The sequence below is a fragment of the Dreissena polymorpha genome, chromosome 12 (genome assembly GCF_020536995.1).
Source record: "Dreissena polymorpha isolate Duluth1 chromosome 12, UMN_Dpol_1.0, whole genome shotgun sequence".
Taxonomy (NCBI): domain Eukaryota; kingdom Metazoa; phylum Mollusca; class Bivalvia; order Myida; family Dreissenidae; genus Dreissena; species Dreissena polymorpha.
This window is the reverse complement of record NC_068366.1, coordinates 20,669,299-20,693,560: the sequence shown is the minus strand read 5'-3', so window position 1 is coordinate 20,693,560 and position 24,262 is coordinate 20,669,299. Positions and strand designations below refer to the sequence as shown.

Genomic DNA, 24,262 nt, shown 5'->3' with positions numbered 1-24,262 from the left:
CGGGTTGCCAAGTCTTTATTTAAATTCAAATGTTTTTAGTTTGTTAAATATTAAAACAGTATAGGTAAAATGAGTTTCATACTAATCAAGATGTACGTTTGCAGACTGCGGTAGTCCTTTACCAATTCTGAACGGAAATATCACATTGAACGATGAAAATACTACATTATTTGGCTCATTAGCCAACGTTCTTTGCCATGCTGGATACATTGCAAATGTATCTCGGATCATGTGTGTATCCATCGGACAGTGGGAAAACGCTTCTTGTCAGCTATTAGGTAAGATAACCATAGACATTTATAAAATATAAAATAGATTTTTTTATCAAAACAATTTCAGGTTTTCTTGATAAGTAAAAACAATAATGAAAAACAAAATCTGACATTTTCATGAACTCTAGTAACCCTATAATTTGTTCCGTATTCCGGCGGTTTACAATTTTGACATATTTATTATTTACAGTATATAGTTACGCGATCATCGGTATTATTTGTAATGCCTTAAGTAATCATTTCGTATTTGGAATCGTTTTGTCAGCCGTAATGCGACATAGGAAATATTCCATTTTACATAATTTCTTCACGTCTGCAGTTTAACAAAAACATGTATAAGATGAATACAAAATAAGCTAAATTTAATTATGTTATGTATTAATATATTCATATACATTTTGAAAACATTGTCAAGCTAATTCTAGGTTACGTAATTCATTAGCCCAATTACAATCAATAACATAGAATGAGAAATATAATAATTGTGTGCATTTCCGTCTATAATTAACTTGGTTTCAGACTGCGGTTTGCCAAAACCAATTGCAAAAGGGGATATATCATTAAGAGATCCACCAAATACCAGTTACGGAGCTATGGCTGATGTGAGCTGTAACACAGGTTATGAACCAACCACACCACAAATAACTTGCACGACAAGTGGATTGTGGGAAAATGATTCGTGCAATGCAATCGGTATGTAATTCTAGTTCTTCCCTAGTTTTCATTTGGGTGATCCGACATTTGTGCTATATGATTATAGGTCTCGAAAGCAAAGGTATTTAGCAGATACTGTTACTTATTTCATTTCTTCGTATTGCATAAAGTTGTTATTCTGTTGGCTGAGTTGAACATGACCATTGAGTGATACATTTGCAATAACATCGAAAGTATATTATTTCCCTTTTTTTGCTTTTTAATGCGAATTACCATGCTTTGAGGTCAATGTATATTTACGCGCGAGTGTTATGAGAATTGTGATCAATACTAGGCTAAGTGCGAGGTAAGGCTAGTCATCAACCTTTTTATACCCCTTTTCTATCATTTGACCGTTTGATGTTTGTGTTGAATACATCGTCCGGTATAGTATAGACTATTGGTCAAATGCTTAAAGTAAAAGACTAATTGAGGTTGACAAGATTATCTATTCTGATAACTTCTCTGGACTTTAAAATAGTTATCACCCTGTAAATAGTCGGTAAAAATGTGGTCTAGTTGGTAAAGTCAGAATGTGAAATATCATAGCAAGGACATATCGAGGAATGGAATTGATACTATTGTAATTTAATCCACACATATTTATCAAATATGATTATACCAGATTATTGGTAATTGTTTTGTACATGTCTCAATGTATTTAAGATTGCGGAAAGCCTGCATCTATTCAAAATGGAACAATTGTTCTATTCGATGCGTTCAATACAACATACGGAGCATTCGCCAACGTCAGTTGTTCGCTAGGCTATGTACATGATACATCACAGATTATGTGTGAGGCAAATGGAGAATGGCAAAATGCGACCTGTCGCCCACGAGGTACAATGCTTATTGAAATATCATGGTATTGTATAGCAACAGACTTATTAAAAGCGCAGTTAGTATACAATTTTGCATAATAATAATGTATTGCAAATGCAAATGATTATAAGAAAAAACATTGTTGATTTAATAATTATTCGAACAAGCTTTGTTCAATAAATAATTGTATCTGACCATGCAAACAGCAGATAAACACACAATCCAAGTACTTGCACGCACCGTAATTGCTTTCTTATTCCGTCAGATTGTGGAGCACTTCCGCTTTTGCAAAACGGAAATCTAACGTTACTTCAACAGGGCACTAGTACGTTTGGCGCAAGTGCCAGCGTCAATTGCACCGTCGGTCACGTTCCAACGGCAATCGAGATTACATGCATGTCTGATGGAATGTGGTCGGCAGCTACATGCAACCCCATTGGTATCATTATGTCAATACATATGATTCTTTGTTCAAGCCTATCACATGAATCGTAATTCTTTAACGTTACAAATAGTTCCATCATTAGAAATGCAGCAATTTTAAGCAGATACATTTTTATAGGTCTTATTAGTTTGTAAGAATTACTTCTTAATTCAATATGTTGATATCCCGTATTAGTTTTATCCATCAACTGAATAGATTGTATTGAACCGTGCATTTAAAAAAGAGTCCTGTCATACATTTGTGGCACTTTTCTCTTTCAATTCGGTTGTCATAACATGTTTCGCATGTTTTGCCGATTGTAAATGTTAATATATTTGAAAACAGATTGTGGTGCACCGAGTGTTCCTCATAGTACAATTGTTTTTTTTTAAAACACAACATACGGTGCCGTGGCGTCATTCTATTGTGATATTGGACATCAGTATCTGGGGATCCAGTTAACATGCACGGCAAATGGCACATGGTCGGGGGCGCAATGCGTTACAATGGGTTAGATCTGTTATAAATATTAAGAACGACATTGCACGCTTGTTTGAAATATAATATATTTAAAGAAAACCATGAAGGTAGCCGGGTCTATAGTTAATATGCGATATTCAAACACTATGAGCAAAATTAGCTGGTATAAAGATGTCAATGTGTCTATCGGTTATGGCTTACAGACGTCAAAGACTTGTTTTACAGGTGGTATTGTGAAACTGATTATGTTTGTACGTTTGCAGACTGTGGTAGGCCTTTACCAAATTTGAACGGACATGTCACATCGCACGATGGACATACAACATATGGGGCATTAAGCATCGTTCTTTGCAATCCTGGATACCTCGCAAATGTATCTCAGATTGTGTGTGTATTAAGTGGACTGTGGGAAAACGCTTCTTGTGAGCTGCTAGGTAAGATAACCAATGTAATTTATTTCATATCAAATACATTTTTATTATTTCAAGTTCAAGCTTTGGTGATAAGCCAATACGATAACGAATAACATAATTGGACATCTTCATGCTATTCTAGTCAGCATATTGTCTTCTCAGTAATTCTCCCGATTGCAAGGTGGACAAATATTCATTAATAGTTATTCAATCATTTGTATTATTTGTAATGGACGAGGTCATTAGTTGATATCACTGTCAACCGTAATGCGACGTTTGAAGTATTCTTTCCGACGTGATTTCTAAAAATATGCAACTGAAGTAAAACACTTTATAGATGAATATGATGTCAGCTGAATTAAATGATGTTATAGATTCATATATACATATACATTTATACAAAACGAACTGTTCGATATAATTGTCATTGTGATTCTACACATAATATCAAATTATTCTTAGTGTACGTCATTCATTAGCCCTGTTACAATCCATAACACATAATGAGAAAGATAATATTTGTGTGCCCTTTTGTCTAAATACGTACTTGGATTCAGATTGCGGTTTGCCAAAGCCAATGCCAAACGGGAATACATCATTAAGGGATCCAACAAATACCAGTTACGGAGCTATGGCTGATGTGAGCTGTAACACAGGTTATGAACCCACCACGCCACAAATAACGTGCACGACAAGTGGAACGTGGGAAAATGCTTCGTGCAACGCACGCGGTATGTTTAACTATTTCTTCCCGAGATGCTTTACGATGATCTGTAATGTTTGCTGCATTATGCTAGGTTTTGAATTTTGCATTAGCCAAGGGATTAGCTGAAACGTGTACTTATTTCATTTCTTCGTATTTCAAAAAGATCTATATTCTGTTGACAAATCATAACCATTGAATAATTAAATTGTAATTAAATTGAATTACTTTTCTATTTATTATATTGCTTGTTAATTCGAATTACGACCTTGTGTCTATTTACACGCAAGTTTTATGCGAATACTTAGCTACATGTGAGGTAAGACTATTCATCACGCTTACTAAATCCCTTATTCTTTGATTTATCCGTTCGATGTTTGTGTCGTAAATAGGTAAATGATACACATTTGGTCTAAATGGTTAATTTGGATTGTGAAATATCAGATGCAAGGACACATCGAGAAATGCAGTAGTTATTATTGTAATTTAATTGACATATAATAATCAAATATGATGATGCTCGGTACATATGTTACAATGTATTTAAGATTGCGGAGATCCTGTATCTATTCGAAATGGAACAATTGTTCTATTCAATGCATTTAATACAACATACGGCTCACTTGCCAACGTACGTTGTGCGACAGGCTATGAACATGATACGTCACAGATTATGTGTGAGGCAAATGGAGAATGGCAAAATGCGTCATGTCGCCCATTAGGTACGATGCTTATTGAACTAGTTAAATATAGCCTTTATGTAACAACATACATGTTACAAACGTAGACTTGTTTTAATAAAATTTCGTGAAATCCGTTTTTAATACCAAAACTATTTACATAAAAAGTTTCGTATAATCTTTAATCCATAAGATAAACACGCAATCCGATTTCTAGCACGTAGTGAAATTGCTTTTTCATTTCGTAAGATTGTGGACCACTTCCGCTTTTGCAAAACGGAAATCTGACGTTACTTCAACAGGGAACTAGTACGTTTGGTGCAGGTGCCAACGTCAACTGCAGCGTTGGTTACGTTCCAACGGCAAGCAAGATTTCGTGCATGTTTGATGGCATGTGGTCGGTAGCTGCATGCAACCCAATTGGTACCATAGCGTCAATATATATGATTATGTTTTCAACTTTATGACATGAATCGTAATTTACAATAGCGCCATCATTAGAAATTAAGCAATTATAAATTAAGTAATTATAAATCAAGCAATTATAAGTATATATATATCATTTAGAGGCTCATTAGTTTTTAACAATTAAATCTTAATGCATTAGGTTGATACCCCGTTTTAGTTTACCCAACACATGATGAATTGTATCGAGTCGTGCTTTTATGAAAGCAATACATGTCATGAATATTTTGGCATATCAGTCAGGCTTTCCTCTTCCAAATCGGTATCAGTGAATGTTTCACACGACAGATTGTAGAGAACGCAATTTGAAAAACGGACATGTTTATATGTGCACTGGATTGATATAAAATACTTTTCACACAAATGTTATAATCGCTTGAAAAGGTGGATATGCTTTAATTTAAAATCACTTAATATGCACAAAAATAGAACATAGGCTGATGCTAGTTGCGTGGTCGTTTGTATGTTAAATCTGTACCAAAAACGTTTAAAATTATAACCAAATAAAACACGCCCATATAAACTATGGACGACATCCTTGAATATAACTATTTGCACTGTAGTTTAACTTGCAGAATAATCCAATAATTATTCAAAATGATTTCGAAGTTTAAAGTAACTACAGTTACTGCAAACGGATATTATAATAATATAATTATCTTGCTTGCAGACTGTGGCAATCTATTACCCATTCTGAATGGTCAGCTCTCGCTATTTGAACAGGACAACACAGCTTACGGAGCAAAGGCCATTGTCATGTGCAGTATTGGGTACACTACGAATTTTCCGCGGATTACTTGCATGGCAAATGGGCAGTGGGAACAAGCTTCATGTGACATTACAGGTTAGTTAACGATGCAACATATTGTGTTATATAAGTGTTTATACGAAAATTTCCCGCGCATTGTTATCTGCGGGCTGCTTGGAGTTTGGAATCAAGCGTAATGTAATCCCCCCTCAGTTATACCGACAAAACCCAAAGTTATCGGACACTAAAAAAATAATTAAGTTTTGGCATGTCCAAAAATTAAGATACATGAATACAGGTGTCCGAAAGCTTAGAGATAAAATCACTTGTGGTTGAAATTTTTAGACACTTTTAAAAAATTGCATTGACGATCGGATACGGGTATGCAATGTTAATAACGTCAATTGTTTCAACAAACAATATTACGTACGCGTAAAATACTACGCGATATAGTATACGTTTTGTTATATATAGTTCACATTAAGCTGTTGGGTGAAACCACGGTTTATTACCGGTTTACATACTTATTTACCAAATAACGCAATTGTAATGGTCCATTGCCCGAAAGCATTCGTCTGCAAGGTTTCATGACCTTTATCCGGTGATAAGAATGCATCATAGAAATGTCACCAGATAAGCGCAAAAGGAAAGAATTCTGGTACAATAGCATTTTAAAATAAACTATCAAACACGCTAAATTCTTCATTTGAGAACATTGAAATGATATGTAAGGGTATTGTAGCGGAATAAGTGATGTTCGAATGATTTAACTTTTAACTCGTCATAGTTTGCTTGAAGTTGAATCAACGTAATGGTTTGAACGAAAATATATTTTATACAGTTATAATAGAACAGCATTTATATATCATCCTTGTCGTATCCTATTTCAGATAAAACGAAAGTTGTATGCGAAACCAATGTCGACCATCGCGGCACGGAATGGAAGAAAATAATTCAAGGCTCCACTCGCGTACAGCAATGTGAAGAAGGATTCGAAGGTATTTCGTGTGTTTGTTGCCATATATAAGGTATCATATCATATCAAAGTGTTTTGTCTTTAATTAACTGAACTTTTTCTAAACGTATTTTGATAAAATATTATATGAGTATGGCAGCATACAATAAAAGTATTCAAACGGTCAAAAAAATAACACATCTGGATGTGTTTTATTCAAATGATAATTTAATTTTAGGTAACATTACAAGAACATGTTTAAAAGATGGCAATTGGCAACTTCCACAGTACAACTGTGTCAGGAAGACAGTAACAAATGTAGCCGAAAAGGTGCGTGTATAGGCATTGTAGCTTTCAGTTGATTTACTTTTATGATTATAGGAAGTCTAAGATGCAACAGTTGTTTGGATATATGTGCTCGTTAAGGAAATACAATAGACACTGTTTCAACTGCATTTATCTTTAAGAAAAATGAATTAATTGTTTCAACTTGATATGGTAGAGTAGATCTCTAACCTAAAAAAAAAGAAATATTATGTTCATATTTAAGTGTTATAGTTCGTGTGTTTCACTGCCATTAAATCAGGTCGAAACGTATGTGAGCAATGCCACGGCTGACATTGTCAGCATTGCTTTGGAACAGATAGTAAATGTGACTGGAAACGAAGCAACGACAAAAACCTCAGAACTCTTAACTGATGCTGAGATCACAGTTCTGGCAAGCATCTTAGAAAGAGTCGCTGAAATTGTCCTGAACAAAAGCTTACCGACAGAAAATGTTGTTAAGGTATACGTAATACTACTAACCCAGAACATATTTACCCGTTTAAGGATAGTATTTCTTTGAAACCGACGTCGAACAATACAAACTTAACTCTTTATTAATTAGCACTGTAGTTTTATATTTTATTGTACGTAATTTGGAAACGAAGGAAGCATTGTTATATATGGTTTTCAGGGATTTGTCCAGTCTGTTAGCAACCTAGTAGATGAACGAAATAAACAATCATGGGAAACCATGAAGCAACATGTAAGTAAGCAACAACCATTTAGAAACAAATATGCTTTTTGACATGATATGAATCTAAGCTTCAAATAATAATCATTCATAGGACACATAATTTGATACTTGAATTAACTTCATACAGTAAATAATATTTTGTATTTACAGGAAAGTTATGGTGGAGAAAACATGTTGGCGTCTGTAGACAAAATTGGAGTCGCCCTAAGGGAAAAAGTGGCGTCGGGCGAAGAAGGTTTCACAAACATTACGATTGTGCAGAAAAACGTTGCACTTGAGGTTAAAAAAGTTAACAAGCAAGACATAGTTTTTCCTTACGCAGACATTAAGATTGATCAGCACGAAGATCAATTTTGGGCGAAAACCTCCAAAAGCAGTATTCTACTGAAGGCGAAGGCAATTGGTAGGTACTTACTTTAAATTTATTTTAGAGAGTTGCGTAATAATTATTGCATAATAGGTCCATTGTATAAATAAAAACTTATCCTGCTTTTAAACATTGCATATACTTGTCAAACATGCGTTTTTTACATGCGAGTTTTACTAATTATTTAATTGTTATTGTATATCAATGAATACGTTTTCTTGATTGACAGGTGATAACGAAGTTATTGCGACCGTTGTGATTTATAAAGATATGAGCCATGTTTTACCAAAAACTTCAGAAACACCTACAGGGTACTGTAATTTATCGAAATGACAACTTGTTTAAGATCTATTTATTGTTCGTTCGACTGTTTTAAAATGTTACATCAGAAACTTTATTTGCTTTTGACCAAATCTAAAATTCCGTCAACATAGAAACGTCCCGTATTTTACAGAGCCAAGACAAACGATCAGCATATAAATGGTCCTATTCTCTCACTTTCTCTCTCCAATCACTTCGGAAAGCTGAAACCACCTGTATTGCTGACATTTGAACGAATGAAGGTACACTTTATGTTGCAAATGCGGGTTATTGTTATATTGTTATATGTACAACGTGTGCAAAAGGCTTTGGATGTTTTAACACTTAAATGCCGATTGAAAATGGTTTTACGGTTCTGTTCTTTCATTTTTAGGCAAACCTCACACGCCCTGTTTGCAGTTATTGGACGTTTAGCAGGTACTTTAAAAATTATTCGATGAAATAAATACTTACCAGTATATGTAGTTGTGAATATATGTCTGTATATTTTGGGGCTGAAGGTATGTATGTAATTAGTCTACGGCACAGCTTTGATATGATTGTGTTTGTATTTAGAACAAATGAAACGGGTTATTGGGCCAGTGACGGTTGCGAGTTGCTAAATTCTGATGAAAACAAAACTGTTTGTCAGTGCGATCATCTCACCAATTTTGCAGTCCTTATGAGTCCATTCATCGAGGTATGTAATAACCGTAATTAAAGCTTTCGGACACTCTTAGTTTTCGGACACCCTCTTTTTCTTTTCTAGCAAAAATTATTATTTATGTGGCTCCAATAACTCGGATACCCAGATTATCCCTCAAAATTAATAACTCTTTTAAGTACACTCAATTTGTGGAGAGATGCATTTTTATCACAAATTAACGAATTTGCGTTAATCCGTTTTGACACATTACAAATGTGTTTGGCAATCTGATAACGGGCATAAACCTGGCAGATGAATGTAAGAAATCATGTTTCCGTTAAATTGCATTATTTTTGGTAAATTGGCGTGTATACCTGTAAACATTGGCATCACCCAATTATTAATGAAGGTGTCATAGTGTGTATCACTTCAGGAGCAAGTATATGATATCAATAAGTATCAAATATGCTTATTGTATTGCTAATGAAAATTAGTGTTCCGTGCATAGTGTCAGTTCAGAGTTCAGATATATGCAGCTACTTGTTCTTGCTGAAGTGTGACAAATTGGAACACATTTTTACTGCGCTAAATTTTATTGTTTTCAAGACAACAAAATCAAAATTGCAACTATTTGTGTAACACTTACAGCTATAATCATATGCAGATTTTTTTCCAAAATTAATACCACACATTTAGTTTACAATCAAACATTTTGTAAAGTTCAAATTGGAAAACATACGTTTACAAATGGTAAAATTTGCGAATTATTTCCTTTTTTATTATGGCAAATGCTTTTCAAATAACTTGTGCAATATAGAAGTATAAATTGTCTTCCTTTTTCTTCATGATGTGATACATAGGGAAAATGAATCAAGCAATTTATTTACAACGTTTATACTATACATTTTGGAATTATTATTCAAAATATCTAACATGTTTTGTATAATAACAAATAAGTGGCGTTTCCACATCGCCAGAAAATATGGAGGTATCAGTTTAGGCACATCTTTATTATAAAAAAAAAGAAAGATCAATTTAATCTTTGACTTTATTTTAACAGATACGTGTTATTCGGTATTTTGAATTTGTTTCTGACTTTTCGTGAACGGTTTAAAACAATTGTCGTTTAAAGATTGAATAATTGAATAATGATAGCACACACACAATATGGATCTGTTTGAAAACGACTTTGTTGCATTCATCATCAATTCTGGTTAAAGCAGTAACTGAAAGACAGCATCGGGCACATACGAATTATTTTGTTTTCCAGCCTGAAACGATCGAACGTTTGGATTTTCGACAAACATTACCATTTTTCGCTTACCACGTGAACGTTTATTCCAAATGAATTTTTACAATTTGGAAAATGTATTTATAGAATTGTCTTTAGAAATACTAGCGACATTAAACATATTTCAATTTGATCCTGGAAGATAAGGTGTCTGCAAACTTCTTTACTATTTGACTCCGGTTACTAACGTTGACTTAATACCTAACATTCGTTGTATTAATATAACATATATCGCCCTACGGGTTGATTGAAATATTTTAAACAGAATGGCTAGTAGATTAAAAATAAAAGCATATTAAATTGCTAAATTTGTTGACGTTTCTAATTGGATCAACGTGCGCCCTTAAACCAGTTTTAAGCGTTCGACCTGTTTGACCGATGTGTTTCGCAACCTACAATTGTTCATTTCATATAATTACATACACGACATGCATAGATCTCCCTGAAATATTTTATTTTTATTTTAAGTGGGAAGTGACGTTCGTTGACTTACGATGTAATACAATAATACATTATGAATCTAGCATCTAAATATTTAAAGCATGGACACTTCTCGGAGTTAAAGGTGTTACCTGAAGGACATCGATTATTTAGAATACGAACATAATATGAACAAACCATTTGTGTAAAATATTATGTTAAAAGTAAAGCATAACGTTAAGTAATGCCTATCATCATTTGGTAGTTGAATTCTATATGTTATTTGAATTTGTAAAGTTATATTGAGACCTTGATTTTAAGTAAAACTTCGTTTGATAATCTATAAGTTAGTTCAAGATCACCGATATTGCAGTTAAACTGACTGAGACATGGACAGGTGAAGTAAAATTGCTTATCTTTATGTACGCAGTGTATTTGAAGTTAGTATTATACTTTCATATACATGTATAATAATCTTATTTTACGAATGGTCTTAAACATGTTCCACTCATATAACAACAATAAGCAGTGCGTTCTCTACTATTAACTGCCTCCGAAGGTGGGGGGGGGGCGTTCGAATGCATCCACACAGCCTAAGTCATACCATTTTAGTATTAAATCAAACCGAAATAATATCGAAATCAAACAAATATCATGCACTGTGTTATAGGCCGACGTCAGTTCTGTACCATTGAGAACGGTATCGACTGTGGGAATAGGGATTTCAATGGCATGCCTGCTGATTACAATGTTAACATACATATATCTCTGGAGGTAAATGGGAATAGTGTTGTAGTTGTTGAATTGGCTGCTGTAGTTGCATAAATAAAACATTATGACATCGTAGTTGCGGTAAGGATTATATTATATTGTAATGTAAAGATACAGTGTATTTGTTTGAACGTGTTCCCGAAAGCACAAACTTTTTCTACGACCAAAAGAATGAAATTAAATATGTGTTTTTACTTTTCTAATTGACGAACGCATTTTGGATTTTAAGCTTCAACGCAATCGGATTGACTGACTCGATGAAAACATGCTTTTGTATTTATGCCAATTATCACATGTTTTATTTAGGTTTCTGAAGAGTGACAGGACAATATTGCTTTTAAATCTATGTGGCGCGCTGTTGCTGTCCTACATAATATTTTTAGCTGGTATAGACAAACCTGCAAACAAGGTTTGCATATTTATGTTTGCTTATGGTAGATTTTGTGCCTTAATTATTGAGTATAATTTTATTTCCGCAAATGTATACGGATCCATACTGGCTTGAATTTTGTGGATATCTGCCATAGTTGTGATTGTTTTTTTAATATATACGATTGTATAAGTTTGAACTCTTAAAATTCAATGTGAGTACGAATATGGGACAGTCCTTTGTTGCCTTTTAATTCTTGTGGTTGTATTCCAGGCTCTGTGTGCAACAACCGCGGTATTTCTACACTACATATACTTAGTAGTGTTTTGTTTGATGCTGGCAGAAGGTATAGACATAGCCATCAGGGCTGCGTACGCATTCATCACCAAATCAAGACTGAAACCTCTTCTTATTTCCGCATGGGGTAAATGTCCATTGCAATAGTATATTTATTTAAAGTACACACAGCGCTATGCATAATATGGAAGTATGATTTACTTCTCATCAATGTAATTTATTTGCATCCTCGTTATGAAGAAAATTGTATTATTTTCAAAAACAAAGATAAAGATGTGAACAGATAAATACATTTATTGATCGACATCTGTGTTACAGTTTCGCCAGCAGTGATAGTCGCAATCAGTTTGCTGTCAACACAGGCCGATGGCTATGGAAACGAAAAATTGTAAATTAAGGGCTGTTGGTTTGCTTTATGATAGAAACTCTCGCGTTTTCAGATCGTTTCAAAAGTGTTGTTTATTTAGTTGCAATAGATCCGAATGCCACACATTTTTGTATTTTTCAGTTGTTGGCTGTCTTTGGAGCGTGGCTTGATATGGGCCTTTGTTGCTCCTGCTCTACTTATTATACTGGTAATACCAATTCAACCACATTATAGGTTACCATAATGTTAAATTGTAACGCCATTCTGGTTTTTTATTGTTCTATTGACGTGTTTGCGGTGATTCTTTTTTCTTGCAGTTCAACATCGTGTGTTTGGTTCTCATATTAAGAAACATGTTTCACATGAAGGCGATGGACAGGAAGACATCAATGGAAAAGATTAAGTATGTATAATTAATGCATTCATTTTGTTATTTACGCGGTTAAAAAGAAGCCACTATGTTATCGAAGAAAAACTACCTTTCCATTGTTTTCACAACTATAAAAGGTTGTTCACCTTTCTTTGATGTCAGTTCAAATGTGTGTGTCTAACGAACGAATCACGTTCACGTAGATCACGTATTTGAATAAGTGCATTATGGAAACATTGGGGTGTTGGCAAAGGCATATAATTCTTATTTTCGAAATTACTTTTGGTTATTGATTGATATATTTGAACGTGTCATTTTTGCATTTTCAACGGCTTCTTAAACGTGAAATGAATCTTGCCTTAGAACGAGCCTGCGTTCACTGTGCGTGCTCGTTCCTTTGATGGGCCTCTCCTGGATTCTCGGCATCTTTTACGTCAACGAGACATCTACATTTATGCAGTATTTGTTTGCATTGTTCAACACATTGCAGGTAGTCCTTACAGAATTAACTAACCATCGATTGCAAATTAAAATTAGCATTGCATATTATCATATATTGTATTATAGCCTGCTTGTATTGATTTATTATTTTTCATTTTTGTTTTCAGGGCCTATTTATCTTCATATTCCACTGCATTTTTAACCAACAGGTAAGGTTATTTCGGTTCGATTCCCACCAATAAACTCATTAACAGTACGTGTATGGTGACTTTTTAATTGTTTTGGGGCCATCTTTTCACGAACATCTTTTACAGGTCAGAAAAGCAGTTAGAAGTGTGCTCAACAAACACAAAAACTTGAAGTCGATTAAAAGATCAACGGTAATAATTCTTTGATTTTTATTTCTATATTGTATGTTTAAATATTCAGGACGGGTATAACAATTGTACGAGGTACATATTACTATATGTTATATAATTTTATTTAAACCGGTCTTTTTATTCACTTTAAGCAAAAGACGAGCAAGTACAACAAAAGTTTTAAGAGCAGCTGTAAGTTTATACTTTTAACTATTTATGGACACAAAGTATGAGAAGATAATAAATAAATTATTGAGTGATAGCTGTATAATTTGCCATAAACGCCGTTGTTTGCGTTTGTATTTCGAATGTGGTATTTGAAAGCATATCAGTGAATTAAAACGCTCGTAGTACCAATGATTTTGCGACCGGTATTGCAAGTTACACAGTCCTGAAATCTAAATTTCAGTAAACTCGCATTCTGATGAAAACGAATCTTCTACCAGCCAGCAGGAGGTATAAGTATCATGTCTTGACATGCCATTTAAAATTTGTTTTGTCGAACCCGCCGCGATATGGTGTTACATGGGCAAGGGCGAATGTAAATTACTGCGTTATGCACATCTTTGAGTTAAATTTACAGCACATTTCTGTTAATTATATCTTTTATTTTGCAACATGATCATATGAACAATGACTTAAATTTTAACGTTCAAATTCACTGGTATATTAAAGATATCTGAAGACAATTCGGAAGGTCCCCGCATGAATGTCTACTCCAGACGTCGTGACAAAATATTGTCCAAGAAGAAAGCCAATCTCATTGACAACAAATGCGAAGATCCGATTCCCTTCTCAAGCGAGTCCTCCCTAGAATCTTCCAATGATGTACTTCGGGCGTTAAGGTTAACTAACAGGAACTCGCGGGTGGGAAAAAGCCATTCAACAAAAAGTGATAATACGACCGAAACACAAATGTGAGAATGTCAAAGTATAGATTTATTCTTACCTGAAATCAGAGTGACAATGCGAACAAAAATACAAATAATAACGAAAGAGTTAACATTTTCACATAACCACGACCCTTACCAAGCGTTTTTTTTAAGAATTAGTACAGCAAAAACACAAAACTATGATAATTTATTTACTTTCGTTAATAGTTGCTTCCCCTTAGTTGTATTTTGCTTTCTTCTAACAGCTTTAGTAAAAGTGTGTGCTCGTGTTGACTATTAACGTCAGATCTATCTACATGTATTGCTATTTAGGAAAGAGTTATTGTAAATGTTGTCTTTTCATTTCAATACACAGTTGATAAATTGTCAAACATTATTTTACGTGTACATCTATCATCGATTAACTTAAGTGGTGTTATTGCCTTAATTTTTACAACTTATAATTTTTGATGTTTTATTCAATGTAAGACAAACAACGTATGCATGTATATGATCATAAGACAAAATGAAACCATGTAGCAGCAATCATGTTCAAACATGTAATGCAAGATATAATAAACAACACTTTTTTGACCTTGTGGTTTCCTTTTAATAAAACAAAGGTTGATTTGTATTTTTTTCTTTGGTTGTTTGTGATGGGTGTTTTTTTTAAAGAAAAACAACAGAGTAGTTATGAATAAGGATGAGTTGCATAAAGTGGGTAGAAAGCATACTGGACTTGTTTATGAAAGTTTAATGTGTTTCAATTTTTGTTCAAAAATATGAAGTGTATCATTGTTTAGCGCTATTTCTTTTTCAATTTGAATTTTCAGTTTTAAATAATTGATAAAACAGTTCATTGTAGGTGTTTGTTTTCTGTATTTTATGCTGAATATAAAATATTCCATTAATATATAGAGAATAATGGGTAAGCGTTGAATACAGAGAAGTTTATGTTGCGAGGCTTAGAACGCCGGGAGCGCGAGCCTTGGCGAGCGCTTTCGGTGTTCGAGCCGACCAACATAAACTTCTCTGTATTCAACGCTAATCCTAGAATTCTATTTATTCCATTTGATTTTTTTAACGTGACATTTAACATAAATAGATCTCATAACCTTAACAATAATTTTTATTCATTCTTAAAAGCGATTAAAATCTAACGAATGTAACCATGCGTAGTGATATAGAATGTATTTGTTCTGGTACGCAAAATAGTCTTTAAAAAATTCAACCAAAAACAGTAAAACGAGAAAAAATATCACCATATGCCTTGATTCAATTGTACGCAGCATGCAAATTGTTACACATTACGACCGCCAAAAGAAGATTTTACTTTAATATAATTCATTTTATTTTTAAAGAAAATGATCAAAACCCAATATGGCGATTGCTCCTGGCAAAATGATGTCGATGTCAACATACATGTATATTTAGATTTACACACAGAGTCTTTCTAAACATAAATTATCAAAAAAAACTATACTCGCCTTATTTTTGTCATGGACGCTGCAGATTTTGATGGCGTCTAGATCTGGCCTGCACATCCGGTAGTTTGTGACCCAACACAAGATAATCCGTCATAATTCTATAAAACTTCAACACTTGTTGCAAACGGGTTATTCTTACTGAATAGACTTTCTTTGATAAAATAATAACCTACTGAACCAAAATACACACCCATCAATATGTTCTACACACAAAATTTCACATTCAAATAGGCACGCACATTCTGAACATCAATAACACGAATTAGCTAGCTTTACATGTAGATCTAAATCCTTCGTTTCACCGTTTCCATCCGAGGTAAGTAGTCCATAGAATATGCACTTTTTCATAATTACATCCAGGATAAATTTACACGAAGAAAAATGCGCGTTTTCTATGTTTTATTCCCAGATATCGCATACTAGTTTCGTGTACACCAAAAGATGACATTACATATTTTTGGAAAATGACGCAATAAGTTTGTCATTTTATGACGCCATCAGCTGATTCATTATACGGATGGCGAAAAATTATGTCCCTTGACTAGATCTAAAGATTGAAGATCGTATAATTTCAAAGCTTAGGTTTTCTCGACTCTAGAGATTTGTTATGAAAAATCATTCAGTGGTAAAATAAAAAGTAGTCGGTGCACGCGACAGGTATATTCAACAAGGTGGGATACTGGTTAGTTTATTCCATGAGGTGTTATACCGTCAATGTCGGTATAAACATGGAATAAAATTATGTAATTCACAGCGTTATTAACCTGTTGTATTTTGAAGGTATTTACCCCTAAACTGATGTCTGAGAGAGATAGTTTAACATTTAATTGTTGTTTATCTAGAAAGGTTGTCAATTTATTCCATAAAGATTAAGTATGTTTACACTCCCAGAAAAGGTGTTCTATTGTTTCAATATGTTCACTACACATGTCACATAGATTTGTGTTGTATAGGTTGCACTTAAAAAGATATTTATTTGAAGCTATGATTCTCTGGATGTATTTATATTGAAAATTGCCCAGTGTGCTATCAGTAGTTGATTTATATGGCATGACAAATATTTGTTTCCATTTAAATTCTTTTTCTCCAAGAAGGTTTTGCCATTAAGTTTGAGCTTTAGAAATTTCGGCAGGGTTTTTAATTTGAAGTGTGTAAACTATTTTGTTTGTTTTGTTTTGGTTTGCAATTATGTTTTCTACGAATGTTTTTTGAGTACATGGTGTGTTATTTGTATTGGTAACAGCTTTAATATGTACTGGTATTATTTTAATCAATGTGTAGTTCATCAGGACATTACTTGAATGAATATGTAGCATAAGTTATCAAAAGAATAGAAGTCGTTTATTCTGTAGTCGTACAATTAATCTGCTTTTTTATGTTTCGTTCGAACCAATGTTTATAGAAAAACGTTTTATTGTTAGTAGTTGTGTCTTTATAATTCCATAGAATGATTTTACTGTTTATTTTGGTTTCTAAATTATGAGTATCTTTACACCATGCCGATAGAACATTCGATAGAAATATGTTTTTGGTTGAAATTTAATCTAAGATATAATTGTCGATATTACATTCAAAAAGTAGAGTCACCATATGTTTTAAGAATTTTCTGGTAGAATAATTTCCATGTACTCGTATTGGTATTATCTAAATCTCTTTTAACCCAACTGCATTTGATTGCATTCAGGAATGAATCTATATCCGTTAGTCTGATACCTCCATGTTCTACTGATTGAATTAATTGAGTTCGTTTAATTTTATTAGGTTTACCGTCCCATATAAAATTAAATATTTCTCATTTCATATCTTCAATAATATCATTTGGTGGGTTTGGGATAACTGATAGTGTATAAATTATTTATGGAGTGCAAACGTTTTCAACACGGTGTTTTTCCGATTAGTGTAAGTTTACGATGCTGCCATGGTTTTAAACAATTTTGTATTTTTTTTTAAGTTAGGCAATATGTTTTTTAAAATTGTTTTATTTTTATTGTTTGTAAAGGTTATTCCTAACGTTGTTGCTTCATCTGATGAATTTCATTTCTTTTCTAATATGAATATAACTTTGTTTAAATTTACCTTCTCGCAGCACAGTGCATTTACTTTTGTTTAGTTTAAGACCTGATGTCGTTCCAAAAAGGGTTACCGATTCTATAAGATTTTTGAATGAGTCACTACAGTCAACTAAAAAATAAGTTTCATCGTCAGCAAATAGGGACTGTTAAATTTCTTCGTAAGGTTTTAGCGACATTCCATTTATATGTTTATTTGATTGGATATAGTGTGATAGATACTCGATGCATATAATAAATAGCGAGGATGAAAGTGGACATCCTTGTGTTACCCCTCGTTCGATGTTAAAACTGTTTGAGAAAAAAACATTGGTAATAATTATACTGTTAATATCGGTATAAAATAGTTTAACCCATTTAATTAGACTTTCACCGAAATTCACATTTTCTAAGCAAGAGAGCTTAAACAAATGGTCTAGTGAATCGAAAGCCTTTTCGAAAACTGCAAAGAAAATGAGGCCAGAATTGTTTGGTTGGTTGAAATAATTTATGCATTCTTGTATCAAACGTACGTTTTCATCAATGTCCTTTAATTAAACCAGATTGAGATCTTGACATTATTGATGGTAAAAAAAAAAAAAATTTTGTTTGATATACTTTTAGTTGCAATTTTATAATCACTGTTCAGTAAACTAATCGGGCGCCAGTTTGATAAGGATTCTAAGTTTTTTCTAGGCTTTGGAATGAGTGATATTACACGTTGTTTTTGTAGCGTAGTTAAGTTTTCGTTGTGAAATGAATAGTTAAGTGAATTAATTAAATGTGTTTTAATATCATTCCAGAATATTTTATGAAATTCGATGGTGATTCCATCAGATCCTGGACTTTTGTTATTTTGCATTTCTGTTAGTGCTAATCCACATTCATATTCAATAAGTAATCCGTTGCACAGTAGTTTTTCCTATTGATTTAAAGCATGATGTGTATTTTTTTAAAGGGTGTTATTTTCAATATATTTTCGTTTAAAGAGGGTTTCGAAAAATAAACGTTGTTCTTCTAGTAATTGAGTTATGTTAAGAACTAGTCTTAAATAGATCGTGTATATCCAATACAGACGCTGCGTATTTAGACTTACATTTAACTATTAATAATAATTTGATCAAAACTAGTTTATACGACAAACGGGACGATTTTAACTTTGAAATTGTGAATTTTCCGTTTCTAGATGGCAACATCCCTAAAGGACCTTCCTATGGTATTTACATTTCGCAGTTGGTACGTTATGCTAGAGCATGTTCGTGTATTAAAGATTTTAATGATCGTAATCTAATATTAACTAAAAAATTGCTAAAACAAGGCTTTTTGTATCATAACCTAAGAAATAAATTTGCTAGATTTTACTCTAAGTATGGTGATTTAATTTCAAAATATAATGTTTCTTTAAAATGGCATTTAAATAATGGAATCTCCCATCCATCATTTTATGGAGATGTTTTGAAGCGTGTCCGCAAATTAAAATATGTGAAACCAAATGTTCATATTAAACTTTTCAATTTAATTAACTTGTTTTTATCAAAAGGATACGATGCTTATGTACTTAAAAACACGTGTTTGATGGTTTTCGATTCACTATATCTTTCTTCCCTTAAAATTTGGAATCATTAGTGATATTATAGGCATTTTTCACTGTTGAATAAAATTTTGTCATTGTGTCGTATGAACAAATCTGCATGAATACTACATTATAGGCATTTTTCACTGTTGAATAAAATTGTGTCATTGTGTCGTATGAACAAATCTGCATGTAAACTACATTTGGACTCAAATCGTACATCAAATCATTTCTGTCTTCAGTCGTCAAAACACCTATATACTGTTTGATTCCAATAATTTCGCTTTAATGGTATTACCATTTGTATTCATTTGCTTCTTAATATTAAATCACGTAATCTTGTTTTATTAGTAGCACAGCCCCATGAATATTTTTATTTAGTACTGCCCTTGGAATTTGTTCACGTCATTATGTCATTATGGATTTTTGTGACGTCATACGACCGACTTTCCCAGTTGTAATCTACATGCATAGGTCATTGGGTTTATAATGTTCCATTTTATTTATATTTTCTCTGATAGGCGTTTCTTGTTTGATTTAATTATTTTTAATTTGTTTAGCAGTCACATAAACAACCAAGCTATGTAATATGGAATTTTTACACCCATTATTGCTGCTTCTTCCTGTATTTGCGCGATGATTATCTGAGATATTAACTCTATGATTCTACATTCTCAAATCTTTTCTATAAAGAAGGAATGTAGTTGACAATTGTTAATAGTTTTATTTGATCGTTCGTCAAAAAGTTGTAATTCTGTTACTCTTGTATCTTCAATGCAATTGAGTAATTAAATAGTAATTAAATTGAATGCGTTTTAATTCCCTTTTATTATTGTTTAATTTGAGTTACAATGCTATGACGTTAAATTTTATTTACACTTAAATGTATTATGAATATTGCTGGGCCAAGTGTGAGGTTGAGCGCTCTATAACCAGGTTTAAACCCCCAATGCTTTGCATTGACCGTTCCAAGGCGGTGACCCCAGCTTTATTCATATTTTGTGTTTATGTTGGTTTGTATTGTGCTGTATTGTGCTGTTTTGTACTGTTTGGGCAATCGGTCACTTGCCTTAAATAAAGGACCAACTAATTGTTTTTAATGAAAATTCAATACTGCTCCAGCAGCTGGAGTTTCACTTCTTTATATTGTTATATCTTCGCCATTGACTACTAATTTGTGTACAGTTTTTGTTCACTTCTACGTTTTTCGATGTTTGCGAAGTATTTCGTTGTTTTTTTCATTTTGTTCAACATGCTGCGCACGTATTTGTAGTATTATTCCATTGAGATGTGTATGATAATGTTATTTCATTTTCAATGGCTTTGGTATCGTTTGTGTTTGTTTCATGTAATTGTTTTTCGAGTGTTACAATGATTTGATGGTTTCAGTTTCAAGTGTGTGCGTTTCTTTTTGTTTAAATGATGTGTATCTAATTGTTGTGTTACGTAGATTTCATTTAATTACTTCCCATATGGTATTTATGGAATGTATATAGTTTACAATAGTTACATTGTTGGTTTATTTTTGCTTTTTTGTTCAACGTGAGTATTCTTAAAAATAAAGATTGCGTAATTAAAACATTTTTTTAATTATATTCGTCTGCCCATACAAATATGGCAGCAACATTAAATGTATATGTTATGTTCTTAAGATAAGTATACAACAGCATTTAATATCAATATAACTGCTCTGTCTTGCTTGTTATTTAAATATAATATATCATTTAATCAGGCGATATCCAAAAGGGTTAAAAAGTATTCAACTTTAAATACCGTACATATATAGACATAGGCATAAACGTCAAATTTTAAATGCATTTTGTATGAGCTACTGGTAGTATGATACAACATGATGAAACAAATGAAAGATTGCGTAAGTAAGAACTTTTTTTGGATTTTATTCGTCTACAAATATAGCAGCAGAATTGAATGTATATTTGATGTTCCTAAGATAAGTATAAAACAACATTTTATATCAATATAACTGCTCTTGCTTGCTATTTAAATATACAATATCAATTAACCAGGCGATTTCCAAAAGTGTTAAAAAGTATTAAACTGCAAATACCGTACCTATATAGACATAGGCATAAACGTCAAATTTTAAATGCATTTTGTATGAGCTACTGGTAGTATGATACAACATATACAGTAATGCTTACACATTTCCTACTTTGCACACATGTTTTTATGTGTGCAACAAATTTACAGCCTCTTCGAAAATCTATGTATTACATAGGAAATATTTTGTTGCTTTAAAGTTATAAAAATAACATTAATTGCAATAAATAACAATTAAATTAAGAAAGAAATCAACCGAATTAAACACTAAAAATAGTTTAAAAAGTTGATCCATCAATAGGAAATATTTTGTTGCTTTAAAAACAATAGAAATAACATTAATTGCAATACATAACAATTAAATTCCCAAAGCAATCAGCCGAATTAAACACTTAAAATAGTTTACAGAGTTGATCCATCAATAAATTACAATTTTGCTTTTTGTATAATAGTTGTTTTACAATCATATGCATTCTTATATGTAGCTGTCTGACATAGTATGCTTTTATATATTTACAATTATTCATATGTTTTGCCTTAGTGTAATTCATGTTCTTTATTTTCGGTATCGTCAACAACAATTTTTTTAATGGTATTTGTACTTTTTTTCAGAAGGTTAATGACAAATGATTTTTAACCCATTTGTAAGTCATATCGAAGTATTTAATATAAAGACAAACAATTCTAAACATTTCAATAACGAGCTATAAATTGCCTTCTAACAAAGCCGAATTCTATTAATTCGTTTGCAATTATTCAAATGGCCAGCAATTACTATGTTTAGTATAATCAGTTTCATCTTTTCGATTTAATATCACGGGTTAGAGAAAAACCTCTATCATGATAAAACAATGTAAATAGAGGGACAAATGTTTACTTCCCATTCATTTTAGATTTAATGATTCATTTGTCCAGTGTGAGTCTTTGCATATTATGCTAATTTTTGAACACTTAAACACCAGAGTTGTCCTTATACTAAACAAGGACCACTGTCAAGGATAGTGGTAACACTTTATTTATTGGGTTTATCTCTTACCTACGAAAGCTAAAAATGCAAGAGATAAATACATCGTTTTAGAGTATTTGACTGACTTTTAACTTATAATATTGTTTATTTCAAATAGCTACCAATGAAATGCGTATGTTTCAGCTCCTGTATAACTCCTTGTATTATGTTGTTGTCAATATTTACAAAATATTTATATTTGCTGTAACAGTTAATGAAGATCATATATATATATAAATATATATATATATATATAAATATATATATATATATATATATATATATATATATATATATATATATATATATATATATATATATATATATATATATATACTTCTTTCAATTGTCAAGTTTACTTTTGATTGTAATTGCTTTGCCATGTTCAGAAATTATTAAATTTTATGATTTTGATTTTGTGGTTTGTTTGAATAATATGAACCAAGATCTATCGACCTTGGCCGGTGAATTAAATATTTAAATACACGTGCAAATTATTGGTTTCAGTGGTTTTGGTCGTTTACTGAACATTACCATTTAACGATTTTGTTCATCAGAATGGTATTCAAACCAGTTTCATCTCACATATGGAATATGCTAGTAAAAATCTGCTATTAGTAAAGCATGTTCATTCATAGTTCACCAATGAATATATTTTGCATTTTGTTTAACCAAGGCGTTCCACTATTTAAAATAACTGAACATATTATGTATATTATGCATGTGAAAACGTGCATTCGGTTCAATCGAACTAAAATACTAACGTTAAGTCTAAATAACTGTTTGGATATGTATTTTTACGCATTCGTCATTGTAACACAATTTTTATAATAGGAAAGGCTTTATCTTTACAAAGGCATTCCGAGTTTCAAACATTAAAAATATATATGTAAATTATCAATGTTTTAGTAAATTAAATAGGAAACATTAAAATGAATGACGGAATTAGTAAGATGAGATTGAAGTAAGATAAACCCTAGTTAATTGTTTCACCGCCGCATACAAAATATAAAATTGTATTTAGAGTTCTACTATTAATGTCACAAGTATTTGCTTAGTATTGTGTTTTTTTATTGGGTCATCAGCATAGCCATATCTGAAACATTAAGCACACAAATAATATTGCTTACCCTTAGGAAGATTTTTTTAATGTCTTTCATTTAACAACAACCACAGGGTAGTGCTGTGTATTAATGCATTATTACAAATATTTGTGAAGATCTTGTCAAAGTGTTATGATAAGTTATTTTCATATAAAAATACATAGAAATGTTGCACAAGCATACAAAACATATAACATGTTCACGATAATATGATGCCGAATTTGTATGTGTTTTTGCGTAATTTCTTCGCTAGTAAAATTAATTGAAATAAATACCAATATTGTATTTACCTTAACCGACATCATGTAACCAACATGATAGAAAAGAGTCATGATAACAGCCTGATTCGATAATACTCTAAAACTTGTATTTATATATCATTGTTTGATTTTATTTGTAACCAACCAAGAATGGAGTTGCTTAAAGTTCCCAGTTTC

General features: G+C 32.2%; 1 protein-coding gene and 1 long non-coding RNA gene across 2 annotated transcripts in view; both read left to right on the top strand.

Moving 5' to 3' along the window:
* LOC127853986 (sushi, von Willebrand factor type A, EGF and pentraxin domain-containing protein 1-like) overlaps window positions 1-24,262 on the top strand; it is a 252,427-nt gene that overhangs the window by 85,186 nt on the left and 142,979 nt on the right. The window contains exons 37-38 of the mRNA XM_052388885.1: window positions 12,115-12,265; window positions 12,457-12,526. Of these exons, the coding sequence (XP_052244845.1) occupies window positions 12,115-12,265; window positions 12,457-12,526 (221 nt within the window). The remainder of the gene's footprint in view (window positions 1-12,114; window positions 12,266-12,456; window positions 12,527-24,262) is intronic.
* LOC127853995 (uncharacterized) lies at window positions 7,279-8,064 on the top strand. The gene is made up of 3 exons (XR_008036867.1): window positions 7,279-7,442; window positions 7,614-7,685; window positions 7,827-8,064. It is a non-coding gene; the product is annotated as an uncharacterized LOC127853995 (long non-coding RNA).